Source organism: Anguilla anguilla, chromosome 3, assembly GCF_013347855.1.
Source record: "Anguilla anguilla isolate fAngAng1 chromosome 3, fAngAng1.pri, whole genome shotgun sequence".
NCBI lineage: Eukaryota > Metazoa > Chordata > Actinopteri > Anguilliformes > Anguillidae > Anguilla > Anguilla anguilla.
Window position 1 is genome coordinate 35,673,046 of NC_049203.1, and position 23,066 is coordinate 35,696,111.

Sequence of the window (23,066 nt, forward strand, 5' to 3'; positions counted from 1 at the left end):
AGCTTCCCGCAAAGTAAAATCATTTCAACAGAGTGATAAGATTAGCCATGTTCCTTACCAGGAATCCATGCCATTTCTTTCTCTGTAGTACACGTAAAACAAAGCAGCACGCCGAAGAGGCTTGCATATGCGTAGTGACTTGTACAGCAGGGTTAAGCAGCTGATGGCCCAGAGGCCAAATGTGGCCTACTGCACATACTGTATACTCCTGGCCCTTTGATAATTGAGGGGGAAAAAAGATATGATGATGCACCAAAAAATCATGACTGTCTACGTCCGCGTGTGCACAGTGTCAGCTTACCTCTACGAGTGACAGTATAATATGTGAATGCTACCCATATTTTACGAACACATTTACTCAACACTCACAATACATTGCACATTACACATTGTTAAACAATTACATTTGGGAAAAACTCTCTTTGGCCCTTTTGTTTGATTGTTAAATATAACCTGGCCCCAATGAATGAAAGTAGATGAAGGACTCTGGTGTGTGAATCTGGATTAGGGCAACCCTGCTACCCGAGGTGTATCGTTACAGGTTTAGACTGCTACGCATGTCAAGCAGACAATGCTAGACTGGCTGCCTGCACTCAAAATGTGAAATACTCCCCCTTAAAGGCTGATGAACATAACCTCACATACAGTGGCAAATGGCTGAGACAGACACAGGAAAGAGCGATTTCAGAAGAGGTGGCAAAAGTCCTTTAGCAGTTAAAGTGTATGCGTATTCCAACACACCCGCGCGTGAAAAGGCATAATCAATCAAACCAGTCTTACTCAACACGGCTTAAGTCAAGAAAATATCGGCTCGAGACAGTCCGGCGTTTAAGCAGCATGGAAAACGCTGGTTGCTCAAAACATACCAGTTTAACAAGTCATCAAATAAAACACGGAATTTGTTCCAACTTTCCACCGAAACCACCCAGTGGTTTCACCAGCTCTGTATCATAAGAGGAAAGACAAAATGGCCTTTCACTTGAACAAGGGCAGATTTGATTTTTGGGGCATGAAACCATAGTAATACATACTCTTGTTCTGACGATGACTGAACATGGTGTCCACTGCAATAGAAAATACAGGCTTAAGTTGCAATACTGTGTGTCGAGGAAGGTGAGTCACTCACACCTCTTCACTCTTTCACTCTTAATAGCTCAAAGCCACCACAGATTGTGCCAGCAGTTAGCGACAAGCAGAAGCTTGGTTGGCTTTTTCCAAGCAGATATTAAACACTGAGCCAATCAGAGAGCAGACACATGTCACTGGGAAGACCACAGGAGCTTCAGTTTGTGGTAAAAGTCTCAGTAGAAGCAATGTAGGCCTGTGCCATATGTTTACTTAATACACCTTACGAATTTGGCCAATATCCTTTGATATAAAATAAAAGAAATGGGGAACATTTTCAAAAACTGAATATTGAATAAAGAACATTCATGCATTTGAAACTGACAGTCTTGTTTGAATGTATACCAAATAGTTAATTAGGCTTATATCCTGCACATGGACAAACACATACTGGACATGCCTATATTAAGAGTAAATGCAGTTATGTTCAATATAAAATCTATCATGATTTTTAACAGTAGCATTTCTATATTTTGTTTTCAGATATTTAAGGTCCCAAAAATAATCGAGTGCCACAACATAGGTGCACGTCACCCTCCAAATCATAACGGTGTCTTTCAGTGACATTAAAACCGAGTTTACAATTCAGAAACAGTCTGAATAAAGGTGAGGTAATCTAGAGTCAATGCCCTCTTAACCTGTGCTCTGCAGTGTGTAATCAGTGATTATGTCACAAGGTCTTCTCTGACACACTGATAAACCACAATGCGGGCTGTAAACGAATCTTGTTCCTGAAGCTGGGAGTACATGTGATACGAAGGCAAACTCAGTCAAAATCTAACAAGACACCACATACAAATGCGTGCACTCATTGTGGCTTCAAACTGTTCGTTCCGTGACGCAGATTAAAGCTCTGCAGTTGTGATAACCAAGGGAAACACGGAAAGTGAAAACATTTTCTACACAAAAAGTGAAGACACAGAAACTTCGGCCGACGGAAGAGGATTATTTAGAAGGCGCTTTAGTTTGTTTTGTGCTGCAAGAAAGTAAATAGAATATGGTGAGTTTGTTCGCTCAATCAGACGAGGAGACGGAACGGAGAGTGTGTCAATTTCACGAACAGAAACTAGGAAATGCGGCTAACCATGTAATATTTTAGACCAATTGCGGGCGCATCTCTGCATTGACATCAGTGTGCGAGCATCTTTGCTAATTCAGCCAGGAGGGATGTGCACACGGCGGTGACTGTCAATGCAGAGTTTCGTTTCCACCACACTGTGGATGAAAGCACACACACCTCAACCGTGATGTCCACGCTTTGTATTCAAAGCATACCAGAAGAGCAACTCAGTGAGTTCACTACAAACATCAATCTAGGATATGAACAGGCCGTTTCATGAAGAACAGACAATCGAGAACTTCAGAGAGAGGGATACTCTGGGGAGCATTTTTTGAATTCTGGTAGTTTGGCAGTCACCTGTATATCAAATTTAATTAAATGGCATTAGATCATGTTGTCATTGGTAACATTAACACCAATGATTCGGTATGAGAGAATGTATTGAATATAAGGAAAGGCTATCAACCAGCAAGTGTGAGAGAAAAATAAACACATATAAATGGTAAGGAAGGACACGACTGTGCTATTTAAGTGAATATTTTTTTTTTTACTGGTACAACTGGAATGTATCCTCTGATATCACATTTTCGCAAGCCTCTATGTCTATTAAAGGACTGTGCGCCTGGGTCTCTTAAACCGGCACCAGTGCAGCTTCTTCTAAAGACGTATGCTTTAATGATATAGAGTCACAATCCCGTTAGTCAGAGCTTCCCAGACCTGAGGGCAATAGGGAAAAAAATGATTTGGAGGCATTTGCTCAATACAACTGGGATTGCTTGACAATAACCACAGCAGAAAAATTCAATTATCTCTGACATTTTTATTTTACCCCCAGCATAACTGTGGGTGTTCATATTTAAACAAATCAAAAGCCATAATGTAAATACAGGAATTAAATGTCAACCACATACACAAAGTAGGCTATCATTTACATAGGATGTGCAAAAAAATAATAATAATGCAAGGAAACACAACCATAACCTCATAAAGATGATCAAATATAGATGTAGGCTATATGTATTGCAGTGACCACTTGCTTTTTGAAGCTCCATTCAGTTTAACAGATTAAACAATAGTGCTTAGACCTAATAAAGTGAATTCTGACAACAGTATGCTTGTGTGGCGTACAAGGGGTGTTTATGACTTGCTGCCATTATGGACCATTCAGATGAATACCTTTAAATATTAAGCCCAAAATCCAAATTTATCACCAGCCAGTTACTTGTCTGCAGTTTAATGGTTTCATAATCTCGTCAGTATCTGTCATACACCTGAATGAAAAGCAGGGCTGATTTTTTTTGGAAATTATATAATATTTTTATTCTTCTATTCCTATAGCAGTCGTGTTTTTTTATACTGCATATTGAGTATTTTTACCCTGCCAGGTGATCTTTTGAGCTTCATTTAATGTATTTGCGATATGTCCCCTGCGTATCTTGGCCATTTCACTAGAGGACTCCACACTTCTTTTCTGTTTGAAATGAATGTCATTCAGGGATCCCTACAGGCAACAGAGCTTACACACAATCCCTGTTACCCAGTCCTTCAGTGTCTGCCAGAGGACGACTGAGGACAAAGCCTACTGCGAGCGCCTGAGAGAGCGTACAAGCAAACTCATCATGTCTTCACCTTGTTACTCGAGTGCTTTATGAGCAGTCGTTTAAAAATACATAGCAATAAATATTCATTTGTTGCACCTGCTGTTCCTTCCTCTTTTTCGGTTTTAATTTGGCTCGGAGACTGCAGTTAATTTCTCCACCTGTGATTTTCTGTTGCAAGACGCAATACTTTCGAAAAATGCTCGGTTATGACTTTGACTTTTTTTTCCCCCATAAAATATGTAGAATGTGATTGTGCTAACAGCCCACTTCAAGGCATCCTGCTGCTATTTTTACTGAATGGAGACAGACACCAGATCCGCTCATCTGCATCGCTGGGAGACACTTGAGTGGGCAGGGATCTAAAGAGGTGTACGGCTTTTGTGACCCAGAGACCTATTCATGAAGACAAGCAGATCACAGATGCTTAATAACTGACACCACTGCTACCGCACTGTTCCACAAGGCTGGCTGTAGGGAAATGCATCTCACAGATGACCAAATGGTACTAAGCAGTTCACCGTATGCTCAAAGATACAAATCATTAGAGTTCAGACAGTTTGCCGGAAAGAGAAAGCTACACTGCCAGCAGAGTTACTGACCTTTCAGAGCTCCACCAATGTGACGAAGCCACACTTTAGAGCCAAATTACACCATTAACAATGTGAATAAAAATTATTGAGTGAATAATAAGCTTTGTTAAAATTTGCACAGTAAAAATACTGAAACCGCACAATGCAGGTTGCCATCCTCAAATATTATGCATTTAAAACATACTTCAGCAGCTGCTATCAATAAATATCCCAAAACATACAATAAAGATTTTAAGAGCCTCAAGAAGGAGGAATGTCCCCATTAAGGAGCACTAAGTGCTCTGTTATTACTAAGTGCTTTGCAATACTCGTCATTTCACAGGCCTTTAACCTGAAGGCTTCCGTGCCTGAAATATACAGTGACCTTATATCGAATATGCTGGAGCGAGTACACCGATTGGCCCAAACTGCATGAGACATAAATAAACGCAGAGTCCCACACTTTGCCGACTTGTGATTTGTGCCTATTTTCTGTAATGGTGCGAGGCGGCTCACGGTTTCCTGGCAAGGGGCAGCGTCGCTCTCCTTTTTAAGTGCGGCCGTGGTGGTGATCTCTCTCCTCCTATTTCGCAACGTGCGTTTGAGGAAGTGGCTTCTCGAGTGCTTGCAGTTAGCCACCGAAGCGAGCAGAAACGGCGCAGAGCAGGCTGCCGGCGAATGCAGAGCTAAGCCACCGCAGTTGCAACAGGACAACGGCAGCGTCTGAGGTTTCCGATAAAACTTTGAAGCTCTTAACTGATAGTGCCACACCTTTCCTCTTGTGATCTGGGAGGAGCAGGATAAAGCTTTTAGCATTGGGCTACGCAGATGGGAGTAAAATCTACATCTGAACATCAGCGAAAAAACTAGAAAAAACACAAGCGGTAAACTAACGCTGCATTCACATGCCTGGGATTTCACTGCATTGAAAGGCCTTAAGCATTCATGATGTTTGGTTTACCGTGAAGCTAGAACATGGCCAACATTTTTCTGACAGTGGAATATTATTTTATTGTAATCTTATTGTACATTTAGGATATTAGTATCTCCATGGGCTATACTCATTCAAATTTAAAATGTGCTGGATGAATGTAAAATTTCCTTCGGAGTGATCATAAATTGTAACACTGTAAAATGTCATCCCATTCCCATACAACAAGATATTAGGCTACATACTGTAGAGTACAGAAAACATATAAGAGTGAACGATTACATATTTAGGTATGTGTACCACAGTGTGTCACAATGTTTTTGCATTGTTTATTTAATGTGCTATCATTCATTTAGGGAGAGGTTTTGGATAGGCTTCTGGACCCACAGATACTGTATCATAGACCCCTACACTGATGAAACAATAGTCATTCCCACTTGAAAGTGATGCAAAAGTGAGTTTCATGAGTCAAAAAAGTTTATTTGCAGTGAAATACATGATTATGATCCAGGACATGTAATCTCTCCGCATTTCATTTCAAATTGAAGGAGAGCAACTTCATTTTGCATTTTCACCAAGATAATTGCATTTGTGGAACTTTATTTCTTCCAAAATTATGAATATAAACTAATCCAATGTCTAATGTCCTCCTTCACTTAAACCATTTTAAAAGTCTCTGTAATGCTCGCACCTGGGGTTATAAAGGCTTAAATAGAACACCCCCTAAATGGGTGAGCATTGGCCATATTTGGCAGCTGCACAAAGGGGTTAATATCTCTTTGTTAACAGGAGCTACATTACAGCACAATACCTGAGACATTAATGCTTGACTGTTACTTTACATCTTGAACTATAATACGCAGTTATTACATTTCAAATGATCATTGAACTACAAAATGCTATGTGGCTGCAAGACACACAATCTTTGAAAAGCCCACCAGGAGCAAAAGCGGTTAAAACACGGTTATGATACCACCCCGGCCACAAACCTTTTTCTCCACTCTCGAGATCAAGGGTCAACGGCCCTTATCCTCTGAAAACAGGAAACTGCCCCCAGCTGCAAGTGACAGCGGTAACTGCAGCCAGCCAGAGTAAACAAAGAGGTGCGGGAGCTTGAGCAGGGCTCCCCACAGCACCGGTACGAAAGCAAAACCACGGCAGACGTAGAACCCGTACAGAATGTACAGAGAGTCTGAGGAAATCTGAGGACAGCGCGCACGAGCGGTGACAGAATCCTGCTAGTTACCGCCATCGCCGTCTGCGAGCCGCTCTGCAAAGCCGCCGCTCCGCTCACGCGTCTGGTGTGATCTGCCAGGGCTTCTAATTGTGGATTACCTTGAGGTAGATATGATATACACACATGAAGGCATTCGCATCACAGTACATGGTGATAAAAAGATGACTATTTCCCATCACTAACGGGGGCGAAAGGGTGAACGCTTCTGCCAGGACAGATACGGTTGTTATCTACTCAGACGGGTATTTCGCTTTTACTCAGAGAGAACGCAGCTTTCAAAACACCCCATGCCGTTTGACTCTGGTTATCATTCCGTTTAAAGTCACACTTCATTCCATTTTATAGACCGCTTTGAATCAGGTTGCTTATAGTATTAATTAACTTTCTTGGAGCTCAACCCTGACAAGTGTGATAGATTGTCCTGTCATCCTCCAGCCACAAAGCCAGGCCGTGTTCACCAGGCAGAGCTTAACGGAGCACTTTGCGATAGTGCTTTTTAATGGCCGTCAGCTCCCAATAATGGGGGGCTGTAAATCCTTAGCCAGAATAATTGAAACCATTTCTGATACCACCTCAGAAATCACCGACACCTCTACAAATGAGTCACTGACACTGCCTCGGAAATCACCACGAAGACCTCAAAGGAGTCAGTAATGACACCACTCATGGAAGGATGCACTGTACTGATGCCACATAAAATTAGTCACCAATGCAACCTCAAAAGAATCACTGATACAAACTCCAATGAGTCACTGACACTACCTCAGAGAAAGCATCGATACCACCTCAGAAACCTTGACTCACAAGCCCTGTTGAGTGATGCAAAATCTCAAGCTCTGCCCGCTATAGAGTGAAAAGGCATGAAATGACTTCCCCTGTACACACCTCCAGGGATAAACTGTTAAACACCAGTACTATGTTCCACTTCCCTCATACTCACAAGCACAGACACAAGTTTAACAGAGAGAACAGACCAGGATTTCCAACATTCAAAGCGTCTTTCCTTCCCCTACAAGCCCTTCTAAGCTACACCACGTGAATAACTCTGTGGAAAAATACTTCCTAAAAATCAGAGTAAAATTTAACTAATTTAATTTTTAACTACGCCCTACTGTTCCGCTGTGAAGTTTGGCAGCAAAGTTGTGGTCTTACACTGGGGGTGCAGGGAAAAAAAGGCATCGCTTCACAGGCGAGCATAATCATCTCCGGCTGGATGTAGACTATTAAAATTTCAAACAGACATCCAAAGTCAGGCGGGAGCGCGTGTAATTAGCGGAAGGATAGACGTTTTTCCTGTTGATACATAATGAGACGCAGCCAGAGAGAACAGAAGAAACAGAATTTTAAATGTCGAAAAGGGGCCGGTGCTTGACGTTCGCCAATTTCCTGGTGAAATAGGTGACAAAGGTCGTCTTTGATAGCCCGTGCGGAAGAGAGCAAGGGGGTCTCTTTTTGTCAAGTTGGAAGCCCCCCACCCCCGAGCGGTCTGGGCACTTTCTTTCTGACAGCGAGGCGCACAGGCTCTCCTTTGGATGCTCGGTCTTCTTCCATCCGCCTCCACGCTAGTGTGAATAACGTGACACTTGAAGATGCAGTCGAAAATAAGGCACGGAAGAGGACCAGGCGGGCTTTTAGAGTGCCAGTGTATTTGACATGCAGTAATGGATCCATTTTGAAGTGAACCACACCACTGAGCAGAAGACAAAATGTGCGAACGTGTAAAGAAAGGGTTCAGATGATTTCTGTTAATGCACGACCGCAGAAAATACCCACGCAAGGTTTTTTTCAGTTTGCATTTCTAGTTAGTGCCACAGAAGAGCTACAACTGTGCTGTACTTTGTATGCAATTTCATATTTCTGACACAGATGTAAATTTAGTTTACACTACTTTTCAACCATAGACCTGGTTGGGTACACTGCACGCTGCTTGCAGGCAAAGAACAAAAACTGTTATTTTAACACATTCTCCAATGTCATGAAGTGGCCATTCAGTAAAGTTAATGTTTACAGTGCAGTAAAAACCATTCATTTCCTCAAACAAGCTTATAGCTTCTTCTCCGGTCGATCGGCCGCCCGTGAACGCGCCCGGCTCGCTCTAACGAGGACGTCTCCGCAAAAGAAAATTTCAAAAAAGGGGCACGATAAATCTGTCGTGCCTTTCTGCAGCGCTGCATTAAAGGGCCGGAGAGCAGCAGCAGCAGACTGAGAACGCGTGGAGGATCGCAGGTGAGCATGAGGAAATTCTGCAGAAGGAAAGCGCTATGCGGGGCACGCACTCGAGAGGTGCCACTCAGGACACCGCGCCCGCAGCCTCCGTGATAGGCAGCACAGAAACAGCGCGTGGCAGCGAGTGGGCGGAGCACCACGCCAGTCACTCATCTTTAAGGGACGTCTGCCAGAGTCCACACAGGTAGAGGAACAACACTTCCGTTCAATAAACATCAACTAATTACGCTACGGGCTGTATAATCTGTAAACAATACATAATTATGGATACAGGTTTGTTATCACAGAAATCACCCCTCTGGCATTACTGAAAGTTTCTTTTTTCGGTAAAGATTGGTGGTTAGATTCCATTGACTGCAATCATTTTAAATGAAATTGCATAAGGCACTTGGCTACATGGCCTGTAACCATATTTCTGACCCAGTTGCATTTTCCAATCCGAAAACCAAAGCAGGTGAAGTTCTACCGCGAGAATCTGTGGAGGATACAGTGGCAGACTCTGACGCCAAGGTACTGCAAACGACCTGAATGAAACAAGCAAATAACGTACCGCCGCCACAGACTATTTGATTAACTGAGGGGGGGAAAAGGAAATGAACCTCTCACAAAGCTCCTTTGATGCTGTCCAGCAAACCTGAAATAACCATGATGGTTATGTAAAATACAGTTTCAAAGGGAACTAACTGTTCTCTCAAAGGGAATCTCAAATGACAGTGGACACCAAAACACTTCTATTTTCTGTCCTATTTAACTGGACATTTGAAAAAACAAATAGCTGCTTTGCTCTGCTTACAATAGTGGTTTTGAGAAACGGTGTTCATTTTCCACGTACCCCTTCATCAGTAATACACAGAAAAGAGGAAAATGAAAGGGCCTGCATATTCCTATTTTGGACTCTCGCTGAGAGGATACTGGGCTAAAATAAATGAGGGAGAGAAGAGCTTAACATATTTTAAATGACTAAACCATGTGATCCCAGATTAAAACATTGGGTCAGGATCTGGTTCATTGCATTTATCTGCACAAAAATAAAAATCAAATAACTGAAAAGCGACCAAATAACTGGACGAAAAAACGCAGAGCGGTACGTTGGAGCCGCAGAAACGGCGAGACGGAGCGCTGTGAGGGGGCGCAGCCCTGAACAAACGAGCTAACGAGTTTAGGGCTCGCTGCGGGCCGAGTGCGCCAGCGGGGGGCCTTTCAGCTCCGAGCGCCGCGCCCCGGCTCTCTTTCCCAAATGGAGAGGCCACGGAAGAGCGCGCAGCCCGATTGGACGGAGCCGCGATCAACAAATAAGGCGGCTGAGGGGGCCGCGGCGGCGCCGAAGAGCGTGGCGTGCGCACGCTAACCGCGGGAGACGCGCGGGCGGCGCGGGGCGAGCGGGGCTCTGCTCGGAGAGGAGCGCAAACCTCAGACGCCGCGAACACAGACTAAGCCCGGTGAATACGGCACAAGCGCTCACACGGACACACGCACACCCTCCCCTCGCAGCCCCTCTAACGGCATCGCACGGGGAGGGGGGGGATGCGGTGTTCATCGCCGGTGCGCCGTGTCGATGCGGTCCGCTTGCGACTGCCGTGTCCCGGCAAAGCTCACGGCCGTTATCTGCCCCGCGCCGCCTTCTCCGGCGGGCTCTCACAGCTCAGAGGTGGGGGAAGGGCGGGGGTGAAACAAATAGATGGCCTTTCCAACAAGGGTGCGCGGAAAGGAGGAGTGGAGGGAGAGGGGGAGGGGGGAGGGGGAAGGGAGAGGGAAGCTAGCAGCGTGAGCTCGGGCCAAAGATACGTAGGCTCCAGGGCTCACCTGCAAAAACGAAGTCAAACAGACGTTCATCTGGGATTTCAGAATTACACTGTAAAGATTCTCTTAATCAACAGTCACTGCCATAGAACTGAATATCCCTGCCAATGTTACACTGCGTGCATTACATTTGGTGCAAAAATATCTGTGACTGCATGCAAGAATATCATCCGTACTCTCTATTCCTAATACTATACATACACCCTATTCCCAATGCAATCCATATTCCCTATTCCTAATATCATCCCGATTTCCCTATTCCTAATGCCATCCCTCTTCCATGTTCCGAATTCCATTGTTATTCCCAATTTCTAATGCCATCCCCATTCCTACTGTCATCCCTATTCCATATTCCTCGGTTAATAAATCCAGGCAGAGCACAGAAACGTGTGACAAAATGCGCTATTCGGTACAGGGTAAGTAACAGATACAAAGCGCGGTGGATCTTTCCAGCCTTTTCACTCTGCTGTCAAGGTTACACAGCGGGATATTCGCTCAGGCCGCACCGCTGGGGAGACCCCGCCTCCCTCAGAGAGCGCGCGGCGAATGAAAGCCGCTGGGGCGGCGACAGAGCCCGGAGGCCCAGGCGCTCGTCCGCATCGTCCCGTCTGCCCCGCAGGCGAACGCGTCTTCCGGCCCATCCGTCGGATCGCCGGTCGGCACTGATGCCTCTGGCGGTCGCGGTCACAGCCGCGATCTCGTGCTGCGTGGGGCTACCTGCCGGTGGCCAGGCCGACGGCAGGGACGCCTGGCTCAAAACGCATCGGAAGAGATTAAGCGAAATCGAGCGTTTCCGCGAGGGAGTGGGGGTACAGTACCTGAGCTGACACTGCAGCCCGTGACTCCATGATTACATCACATCAAGGTTTCCATACAGCTAACAATCAAATAGGTCTATTAGATTCATGCTTCATGTCTTCCAGTCAAATGTTAGGCCTATGCCACTGAATTAGGTCTAACAGCATAGTCGCACATTATCTTTTATTCACGCAGATGGTAAGCAAGCTGAAACAATGACAGAAGCTAATCTGATTTACAGAGCAGTCCTTAATTTTTTCCAGCTAGCTACTGACAGACACCCATTTACAACCAATTAAAACACACACATGCACACACACACACACACACACAAATACGCATACAAGCAGTTTGGAGGTACGAGCAAACAGCTCTACCACAACAAATGTACCCAGCAGATCTGACAGAGAAGTCTGAGGGCGGTGTGTCACTGGTAGCGCCCTCTACAGCACCTCAAAATGCATTTAGTCCATTAAAAGCCATTTTTAGAAGATAAAATACTAGATTATTTAGGTAAATAATGCAGCTGCCTTTTTATCTCTGGAATCCACAATTACACTATCAGTCAGAGAGGGTTGCTGTTTATTGTATTTGCTATGCCAGACAGAAATGTTTTTTAATCAAAACAACCCATTTAAAAACAATTTGTCCAATGTTATTTCTAAAAAAAACAAAAGCCAAACAGGAGCGGGGGAAATGGGTTCCAACTTTGCATTTAAATTAACTGTCGTCAGCTGCAACACTGCAATTACACAGAAATTCATAATAATGATTATACTATCAATTAATTTGAACAACTGACAAAAAAAAGTATTGTTTGCATATTCCCTTCTTGTATTTATTTGAAGATTATTTTACAATAAAAACTATAAAAACACTTTATTAATTAAAACATTTATTAATAAGTGATTTATTTATGAATAATTTCCATTCAACTCCTAATTCAACAATACATCTAAACAGGTATGAATATTTAAGTTAACCAAAAATGTTTTGACTTGCAAATCGCAATGATACAGTACACATGAAACCGTTAGCCTATGTGAATGTTATAATCCTGTTAGCCTATATGTTATGTTATAATCCTGAATGTTTTAAATCAGACAACAGCCCTAAAAAAAGAGACCATTCAGAAGTAGCTAAACCCAAAAGGGAATCAGTGTTTTACCGGCACAGAAAAATCTTTGACTTTGCCAAAACAAAATTTGCAAGCGCCAGAGAGAGAGAGAGGAGAGAGAGGAGAGAGAGGAGAGAGAGGAGAGAGAGATAGAGAGGAGTGAGAGAGAGAGAGGAGAGAGAGAGAGAGAGAGAGAGAGAGAGAGAGAGAGAGAGAGAGGAGAGAGAGAACATGACAGCAAGACAGCACATTTAGGGGCTCTGTGGGCAGCACTATCACACGCAGGGACGCTCGACTCGGTGTTGCCACCCACCAAGATCAGAGCTGTGAAGGTATGTGCCAGGAGAAAGCAAAGGCAGACAAAATCCTCTTCTGTCCTTTAATCAATGATCCCAGAGTTAATAATATTTTAATCCAAACCATTGGGATACACGTTCTATTGTTTTCGGTCTAAGGTTGCAACGGTCATTTTTGTGAAATCAAACACGGACAGTAGAACAGAAGAGCCTTTTTTCTCAAATGGTTTGTAACCATTATGATTTAAATGAGCATCTCTCATTGAAACTTTGGAGGAGAAAGATAATATTAATATAACAAGAAAGCTGAAACTCTTATATAAGCCCAAAAGTTTTTTTCTGGGTGAAAACGACTCAAAATGATGGAGCAGCTCACAACATACTAACCAAAACATTAGCCGGATGGCATTTTTAATAAGTAGAAACGACAGCAGAGACTAGCCTAATTATTAGACCTGCCATGTTTCATCCATACGCTGTAAAAGGTTTCATCAGTTAGGCTAATCTTATAGCTGCTTTATGCACAATTCTTCACAGATTAACATGAAAAGACAGAAACAGATTTTTTTGGTAATGTTCAGTTCTATACTTGCAAAATAAATTTTGCCAAGCATTTTAGACCATGACTGTCATTAGGGGCCAAATTAGAATAGCTCAATGCTAACAATGTATGATGACCCTACGTGCATTCCCAAGCACTGGTCCAATCATGGGGAGCACCAAAGACCCTTTTCATGCCAGGAAAAAACCTGGGGAATTCCTCACTGTGTTCCGTTCAATAGCACATTTCCTTTCAGATTCAGCCTCTGCAATGTGTGACAAATCTTTTTCACGGTGAGGTATGAAGCCAGATCATAATTTGTGTCTCCGACAGATTGCCTTGCGGATACGTTTCCCAATAAGGCGCACGCATGACCAGATCGACGCGTCCGTAAACGGCGTAACAGGACACGAGAGTCGTGGATCTCTGCCGCTCGGTTCTGAAGCTGAGGCCGTCTCAGGCCACAGAGAAACGCTAGAGCACACAGGGGCGCGCAGTTACGGGAGGGGCGCTTTTCTGGCCCTTCCTGTACGGAGAGACCAGAGCCCAAACCCAGGGCCACCTCCGTGGCTGCAGCTCCCCGGCGCTGAAGGACGGGAGGGCGAACCCCGTCCCGCTGGAATTCCGAGCGCGCGTGCACGTGCGAGCGCGAACCCCGCGTGACGCATGAATAATGCAGGCGGGGAGAGCAGTTTGTCAGGAGCTGCTCAGCCGCTAGCTGTAAAACACCTCGCGGCTTCGCGGGCGCCGAACGTAAACTCAATTACTGGGGGAAAAAATGGGAGAATAAACAGGATAAATCAAGACGGAGGCGCTCCCGAGCCCCGACCGCGCCTTTTCATTTCGCCCCTTACGAACGCGTAACGAACGCCGTTAACCATCAGACAGCCGTTCGTCCATCCAGTCCTTCTGCGGGGGTCGTAAATGCTCGTTCTGATGCTCTTGTACTCCACCAGCCGTTTGAGTTAGGCTATATCGAGCCCCGCAAAACTGCAAGCTGAAACTGCTTGCGGCGAACAGGCGGAGCGGGGAAGCTTCCTCGAAGGTCAGACTTTAATCTGGAACACGACCCCCCCCCCCTCCTCCCCCGCAACTGAGACAAGGCGGGCGTAATTAACAATCTAATTAATTAATTAACTGGCTGGAAAAATAGCCAGGGCTCTTTCGTGTCGGTCGTGCAATACAAGCCGAAACAATCGCTCTGGATGCCCAGATTTCAAAACCGAGCCAAGCATTACTCTCCCACAATAAAAAAACCAAAAGGCACAATCCTAATCGCCTGGTTACGGATTGACACCCTCCTGGCACTGGGCTCCTTCCGATTCATATATCAGCGAGCAGAGCGGTGTGGGGGGGGGGGATGGGTGACACTTGTGCGGCGCCTGTGCTGGGATCTGACAGACGCAGGCCTGCAGCCAGGCGTTAGACAGAGCCCACAGCTCCCCCCCCCCCCCTCTCTGTGAGGGGTCGCCTTCCGCAGAGCCGAACCCGAGAGAAGCGAAGCCTGGAGGGACCCCGGACAGCGCCGGCGTGGGGGGAGGGGGAAGCCGAAGGTGGCGGGACAGGGCCGGCTCTCGGCTCTGTGGCTCTGTGGCAGGATCCCGCGTGCGACGCGTGATCGCGGTTTAATCAGCACAAAGCACGGGCGGGGGCGGGGGCCTGGATAAAGGCAGCTTGTGTAATGCGTGAACCATCTCACCCGTCAATGAAATTACCCTCCCTGACTCGCATACATAGGCACAGATACACACAGATACACATTTTAATGACACGCCATAGCTGGGATATGCTCCAATCAATGTATAGACAGAAGGGCAAGAACACACATCTTCGTTGTTTATATTGTGCTGCTCCTCTATAGATTTAATGAGCGGGTAAATATTGAATTGCGATCATGAGAATTTGTACGCTACGCCTCTCTGACCAGACTCAGCGTTACGGGCACAGGCTCCAGCACATTTTCATACTTGCTGAACGCGGTATACCATACTTAACTGGTCTTGGCCTATCTGGGGAAGTGGGCCTTGAAGGAAAAGCATTACAGCACGTCGCACCTTTCCTGCTCCTCAAAACATTCTTCCTGGAGAGCCAGTGACAAAATGGTCCATCATATCCGCTGTTCTCCAAAGAAGAACAATGAATAACAGGACAGGTACAGAATAAGGGCCGCGGTGCAGAACCTAAAACCCACCGGGAACGCTGGGAAACGCGCTTACAGAGATCGGCGCGGTGGCGATTTCGTCCCAAGCGGCTGCACAGCGCCGTTTACAATCTCCACGGCGTCTTCGCTGGCACGGCCGCCCTTGACAGCCCGGCTGGCGGAGTCATAAACCCCTCGCGCTCGCGCCCGCGCTCGCAACAGCCTACCGCAAAGAAAACCCCATAACGACGCGTAATAGAGATTCACTGCGCCTTTTTTTTACGGCGGGAGAACTCCGCCGCTATTATGCACGCTCCGGCAGCAAATACCAGGGCTATAAAATTGCTTTTTAAGGAAGTGAGCGAATATGCTAATCTAGTCCAGACGCGGGATGGATAAGCCTTTCGCCCGTCAAGCGTATCTGCTCTGCTCCGCAAATAGTGTCTTGTTAACACGCCGCCGGTGCCGTGGAGTTTGTTAGAGGGGTGACTTCTTTCTCTCTTTTTTTTCCTAGGCTGCTGTTATTACAGGGGGAAAGGTACATAAACACAATAATACTATGATCCTTGTCGCTAAGCCAGCAGCTGTGAAGAATTGGTACAATCAACAAAGGTTTTTTTTTCTCTCGTCTGCATAAATTACACTTCTGCGGCTCCAGAACAAACAGTGTGAATCGGCAGATGACAGTTCCTCTAAGAGGTAACTGTGTTACTCTTAAGAACAAGATTTTAAAATTTTCTCCACTTCATTTTCCACATTATTGGGTGTAGCAGTGTCACACGCAGGACCATCGCCACTCAGATTCACTCAATGCGTCTGTATTTATTCCACCTCGTCGTCACTGACTGCTCGGTGCAACTTCTCCCGCGGCCTTCCCCTGATTTACATGCACACAGCACCGCGTTAAGATCCAGACGCAAACATCCGTGCCACGATATAGAGTCCCAGGTGATTTAAACGTTTCAGCTGAAGATATCATTTTCAGTTACATCAAGAAATGTATGCATATTGCTCAAGTCGTATATAATGTCAGATTTAAGACATCACACCTAGCAAGCAGAGTCGCTTGCCAGATATTTCATTCAGTTATCCTCATTAGGTAGACAAGGCATATCAACCCAGTGAGCGCCTCCCCACAAAGGAAGTGCTTCTTTGATGAAACCGTGCAATTGGTTCTTTCCTCCTTTACTGCAGTTTTGCCGTGTGTCCAGCACCGCGTTAGCTTTCATCACGTGACCACGTCCGTGCTACCGTGGAATCTTAAGGCAATGATGCGGCTGTGGAATTAACAGGCTTAGTGATCTGAGGGCGAAGGCTGAACGGGAGCTCAGCCGCGTTAAGAACCGTGGCCCATTAACATTAGCAGGAGGCACCGCGTCTGAAGCGTTCAGCACCGGCGGCTGCAAAGGTCCGTGTTGTGCGGAGAACCTCGGGACACATTTCAGAGAGGTTCCAGCGTGGCGGCGGGCTGCAGCTAACTGCGAAGCGCTCAAAAGGAACCCCTCTTTCTGAAAGCCAGCCTCCGTCAGGCCCAGCGGTCACAGAAGGTTTGCTTAACAGGAAATAAGTCATGTGAACAGCGGGATGGGGGTCTCAGAATGTAAGACCTCCCCCCTGTTAGCCCCAGGTCATGAAAAGCAAACAAAGATCATATGCTCCAAAGTTCCACAAATGACTCCTTAATGTAAAAAAAAAGTGAAATGCCCCGCTTGGTGATTACATGCACTGTGACATAATACATGATTACAGTAAGCACTATGGAGAGAATGGAGCCCTCAGGATTTATGACAAACATATTAACATGAATTATAACCACTTCATGGTTTGTTACTACAAGGTTATTAGCAGAAAGTTCTAGAAGCCAAAAAATAATTTTTGTTAATGAGAATCCTGATGGGAAATTAAACAACACACTGATCAACAGAGACTGAAATGGCAGGTATGCGATCTGCCAAGTTACAGCATACCTACACAGCACCGAGAGATTGGCACTTTTCAGGGTTTCCTGCAGAAATAACCACAATGACCACAGACTCTCAGCCCTTAAAAACATTAATTTCTGTACCTTCTGTCCTCATGTCAACACACAGAATTGACTGAGTCGATAGAGCAAGTGTAACTGCATGAGTGAAGAGGGCACCAAAATGAAGCACCAAAATCTGCATTGCGATTCAGTCCGGTAGGTAGGCATGTCAGTCGCGTGGGAACCGGCGCCATAGCACTTAGCGCTACTGGGTTTCGCTACCCAGCCCTATTCATTACTCACACAGCTACATGACTGCAAGGCAGGCCCTAAAGCCTGACTGCTATTGTAGGCATCGTCCAGCCATGGGCTTGTTCTGCGGACCTGCAGCTGGGTACTACTGGAGTCCTGTTGCAACAATACATGCAGCGATCAAAATGCTCAAGCGTACAGGCAAGATAAATGACGGTCAATTTCACTGTTCATGGCCATTTCAGTAAGTGTTTATAACTTTATTGCCTTATGTAATATTGACATTCAAATGTTATCAGAATGTTCAATACATTCATTTAGGAAAAGTCACAAAGGGGAAGCCATATGGAATTAATGACTGCACATTTATTGATTTTTCTTAAAGTGATCATCTACCAACATAAAATTAGTAGGTCTATTGCATGTACAATAACCCATTAAAAACACCATAATCAATTTAAAAACGACACTTTCATTTATTTGCAATTTATGGTAAAGGAAAAATGACTGAATCCACACCTATGTGTCATGTGGATTGGAGCTAGATTTGAGCCTTTGAGCTAGAATATGTGTTTTCTTGTATGTATGTATGTATGTATGTATGTATGTATGTATGTATGTATGTGTGTATGCATGTCTCTCTGGATTTAATTATCATATGGTTCATACATTAAATGCATTATTATACGAAGCACGCATATAAAGCAAATCTATCTGTAGATAGGGCTAAAATCTGTAAATATAGGGCTAAAATGTTAAAAATAGAATTTACATTAAGCAAGTTTTAATTAATGACTTACAGACAGTGCTTTGTATGTGTGAGTAACTTGGGATTTTTTAAAACATGTTTTTGTTGATATATTACATATCACAACTGGGACAAAATGCTTGACATCCTCATAAATCTCTTCAAAAACAATTAATGTGCGGACAGCTTTTCAAATCAGGAGAGAGCTCTAGAATCTTAAAACTTAATGAACTGTTCAGCGAGAATTGGGCTGGCTAGTCAGTTGTGTTGCATATGAACCCAGTGCAGTTATGAAGTTCAATATTCACAAGACACCAAGAAAAAATATAGTGCTTATACTAGATGACAGATCAACTTCCCAGCCCAACATAAAAGACCAGAAACAGCATGAAAAACTATAAATGCATCGCAATAAGCAATCACAGTTTCAATTCTCTAAACATCATCTTACAGCTGTCAGAAATCTACAAAAATCATTTCTGCTATATGTGCAAATTATGCATGCATGTCTGTGTTCATCAATTAAATAGATACAATGAAAGACAAGAGATGTTTGTGAGCACTAGCAGAAAAAAACACTTGCACGAATGCAACAACTATTGCATTATTAAATAGCCACATAACACACTATAGGAGACCATAAGAAATATAAATTATTTACAACAGCAAACTGCTGACTTTCTCTCGCAATAAGCTTTGAAGAAACCTAGGGAAACATTTTACCAACATATTATTAATGATTACAGCATAAGCTCAGTATTTACATGTATTAAACATGCCAAAACATCAGGGGTCCTAGTGCACAATCAGCGCAAAAACGGAAAAAAAAAAAAAACCTTCACATACCTGCAGTTCGGTGGGGGATCCAGAGTAATTTCAGCTAGCTCCTTTTGAATTCTGTGAGAAAATGAGGAAAGTGAGAATTCGAAGCGGTCGGGGAATTACACTGCCCTCTACCAGTGCAGCGTTTAATGCACGGCTGGCTTTCACTTCGCTACAGCTAACATGGCTGCTTCCTCTTTGTTCTCGGAGGCATAACGCGATTCCCACAACAGCAAAACTTTGCAGTCCCCGTTCTCCCCCGTTCTCCGACCCAACACCACGCTCTCAACGCCGACGTGAAGCTCTCACTCCCAGGCTTCCATTCCGCTAACGATCAACGCGTTCATGTCATTGTTAACGCTAAAGATTTTCTTTTAAAGCTTATATGCAAATGAGGAAGAGAGGGAGGGGGGGCGCTGAGGCATGTTTGACATGGGCTTTAAATCGGAGCTCCAGAGTACAAACTAGGCTACGTGTAGGAGAGGAAGAAGGGCAAATTTTATTAATATGCTTTAGACGAACGTTTTCTGATCTACCAAGCACATACCCTTAACTTGATACTTTTTTTTATTTGGATGCATTTCTATTTTAAGCGTGATCTTTACGGTGTTTATCCAGTGGAGAAGCCTCAGTCATCTGCCTCCTGTTCGCATGCCGGAGCAAACCTCCCAGTTAAAATACTTTGATACAAATCGGAGAACACTGATTATCGGCATAACATTTGTGTATTTTCTCTCAGTTTAGTCAATCTTGATTGCTATGAACTATAACGTTAAATTAAAGGCTCTAAAACGTTATACGAAAAGGCTGTCGGGTAGGGAAAACGTATCCTGTGGTAATTAATAAGGTATGTTCCTGGCGAAATAAATCACTTTCTTGGAAAAAACACACGTGCTTGTATAGGATTATTACTTTTTATTAAAAAGACGAGCACACAGTTTATCGCTCCCCATATTTATTACCCACACACTTATTAACCGTGAGAGTTTTGTGCACACAACTTATTTTTCCAAGTATAAATACCCAGAAATTTTTACTCATTTTTTAGGCTACAACTGCTCGTAAGAAATTCTTCCAAACACTTGACTCAATGACCAGCAAGGAAACAAACTTCTGGCGCTTGAAATGCAATGGTGTGAGTTTATAGCCTATAGTCCGTGACAAATACGAACCATTTCAAAATGAATAAATGTGACTCGAGTAAAATCATTTTTACTGGCACAAGTTTATAATCTTTTTCTCACTGATTTAGGATTCAGAAAGTAGAACTTGGAACTTAAGGCGCAACTCTTTGAGAAAGAAACACAAACAGTCTATTTGAGTTTAAGAAGTATGTAGCTAAAATATCTAACTAAGAGAGTACATGGGAAGAATCAAGATTTGTCACAGGACAAGAAGAATGGTTAGGGCATAATCTTTACCTTTTAGCACTGGTGGACAATTTTGCTGTCGTTTTGCTGGACAATTTGGTACTTTTCTTCTGTTGCTGAGTCGCTGAAGGTTGTTTTCTCTCTTCTTGCTCCTCTGGTTCGGGTACCGGAGGGTCTCTCTGGTCTGCATCAGAGCTGCCGCTGCTGGTGCTCGGACTTTCATCATCTGATCGTTGTCTGTCACTTGACATTTTCCCCCTTCAACAGCAGTGGAAAAAGTTCAGAACTTCTGCTGGATCGAATTCAAAACCTTTCACTCCGGGTAGCTACACATAAGCATTGTCAGCCTACAGTAGATGCTCTAACAGGTTAACTCACTTGTTTAGGATGCGCAACTGAATCGCAACGAGTAAAGTTACAGTAGCAAGTTAACTACGTTAATACGTTACAATATGGCACGCTGTTGGGGACTGGTTAAGCAGCTGATTTGTTGCGGTGTTAAGCGAAACTCCAGAAATTCAGAAGCTGGGACAAAATAGAACGGCCAGCAATAGCGCTCGTTATTTGGACATAATTGTCATGAAGACGCGCTTGCTACCCAAGCTGTCCATGCATGTTAAATGATTAGATTAGCCAGATAGTGATATGGCTCAAAATCAACAGCTTGGAAATGTTTATCTAGCTACCAGGCTACACAGTTACTGAGGACGTCATTTACATATTTGACAATAGTGAAGTAGCAAGCTAATTTGGCAAGCCGTTTACCAAGCTAGGTAGCGCAAGTTAGTCTAGCTGCTTACACGGAGACTGCTAACCAGCTAGATTGCAAGCTAGCCAAGGAGCTGACGATAGTAGCTAGCTACTGCTGGCTAATTTTAAAATTGCTGGCTAGTACAGTATTGTTAGCATGCTATTTAGCTGGGTAAAGTAACCTGAGTTTCTTTCTTCCTCTAATCGTGAGCTAGTTATAAGACTGTTACTAAAAACGAGACAGCCATCTAGCTAGCTACAAAAATACGACTGTTTAGCTAGACATCTACATCGCCAGCAGCGCACAAATATTGGAGTGACTGTGAGATAGTAGAGCTGCAAGGGAAGCATAATTGCACCTTTTCGCGGCGAGGGGGGTAGCCAGCTCGTTAAATAAAACATTTCATGTTTCGTTCACTTTAAGAATTGACCGCAATTTCACAGACGAATTGAAAATTGAAACTAATTTTCCACGGTCTGGGAGAAAAGTAAATATTGCAGACCTGAGCTTTAAATCTTTTGTAGAACGAAGAGGTTTGTTATGGTATGAGACACTCCAGTATCAGCATGGTGTACCAACTGATGCGTGAAGTCAGTTTCTGGCTCCCTCTTTGGCGACAGCCGCTGAAAACACTAAGAAAGGACGATGTTTTCCCCCTTTCCCTGTACTCGTAACATTCCTGAAAGCTTTCTCTTTACCTTTAGCGTGGTCCTATCTTGATCTGGCGTGGTTTGGAGTGTTAAAAATCCCGTGGAAATGGAGCCGGGGAAGACGACAGGCTCCGGCCGAGCTGTGAACATTGGAGAATCGGAAGAGGAGGCACTGTAATTTTGGGTTGGATTCGCCAGGTGGCGCTGGTAAGCGGACGAGTCTTAAGACTCATGGCTGTTAGGCTGGGGTGGCTCTTCCATGATTCCTCCCTCCGAGGAACATTAGGGCTCAAAAGCCAAGTCAGCGTTAAGTCTTGCTCTACCACTGATAGCTGCACTCTTTCTCGCTTTGGAAAGCAATAGCCTACGTAGCCTAGGACTTGTAAAAACATATAATGGAACAACCGAGCATCGTCATCCAAAGTCTTTGGTTTTAAGGCACCCGTACCTATGAGATGGCATCAGTTTCTGAATGATAGGCTATCCATCCTGGAGAGCTGCAACATTAAATAGTTGATTGTATTTGATAGGACTCGCTAGGTGGATATTTCAAAGACAAGGGTTTATGGGACTGCAAAAAAAAGACTAAACTTTTCAAAACGAGACGTGAACTTCGATAGGCTAAAGCATTAAGAAGGCAATTGGCCAAGTTATTTTCTGCGTGGCAGATCTTTGGCTTCCTTAGAAAACGAAGTCAATACTATTGCGTTACCATTTAAAATCAAGACATCCAAAGGACTTATTTAATTTATAATGGTTAATTGTTTCCATGAAATTAAAACATCCATGGGAAACTAAAAAGCGAGAAACTAACTGGAACTGCAGAAGAAACGTCATCTATTTCAGTGTGACAGATTGTTAAAGTTCTGATCATTTATCTGGAGTAATTCACATCATTGAAACCACGGATGGAACATTTTCAAGAAGCACGTCGAAAGGTAGAATGTAATTCATAATTAGTGGGCTAACGCTCTGTAAGACTACGTTTACTGGTATTTATCATTTCTTTTTACTTCGCTTTCAAAATCACTATCAGTATACTCCCTTAAAAAGCGGAATTAAATAATGT

General features: G+C 44.1%; 1 protein-coding gene across 1 annotated transcript in view; it reads right to left on the reverse strand.

The window, feature by feature from the left end:
* Positions 1-22,201, reverse strand: part of LOC118223360 (ubiquitin-conjugating enzyme E2 E3) — a 44,540-nt gene extending 22,339 nt beyond the window's left edge. The window contains exons 1-3 of the mRNA XM_035409782.1: positions 22,046-22,201; positions 20,648-20,854; positions 19,251-19,301 (exon numbers count right to left, since the gene is read on the reverse strand). Of these exons, the coding sequence (XP_035265673.1) occupies positions 19,251-19,301; positions 20,648-20,847 (251 nt within the window). The 5' untranslated portion in view covers positions 20,848-20,854; positions 22,046-22,201. The remainder of the gene's footprint in view (positions 1-19,250; positions 19,302-20,647; positions 20,855-22,045) is intronic.
* Between the last annotated feature and the right edge of the window lie 865 nt (positions 22,202-23,066).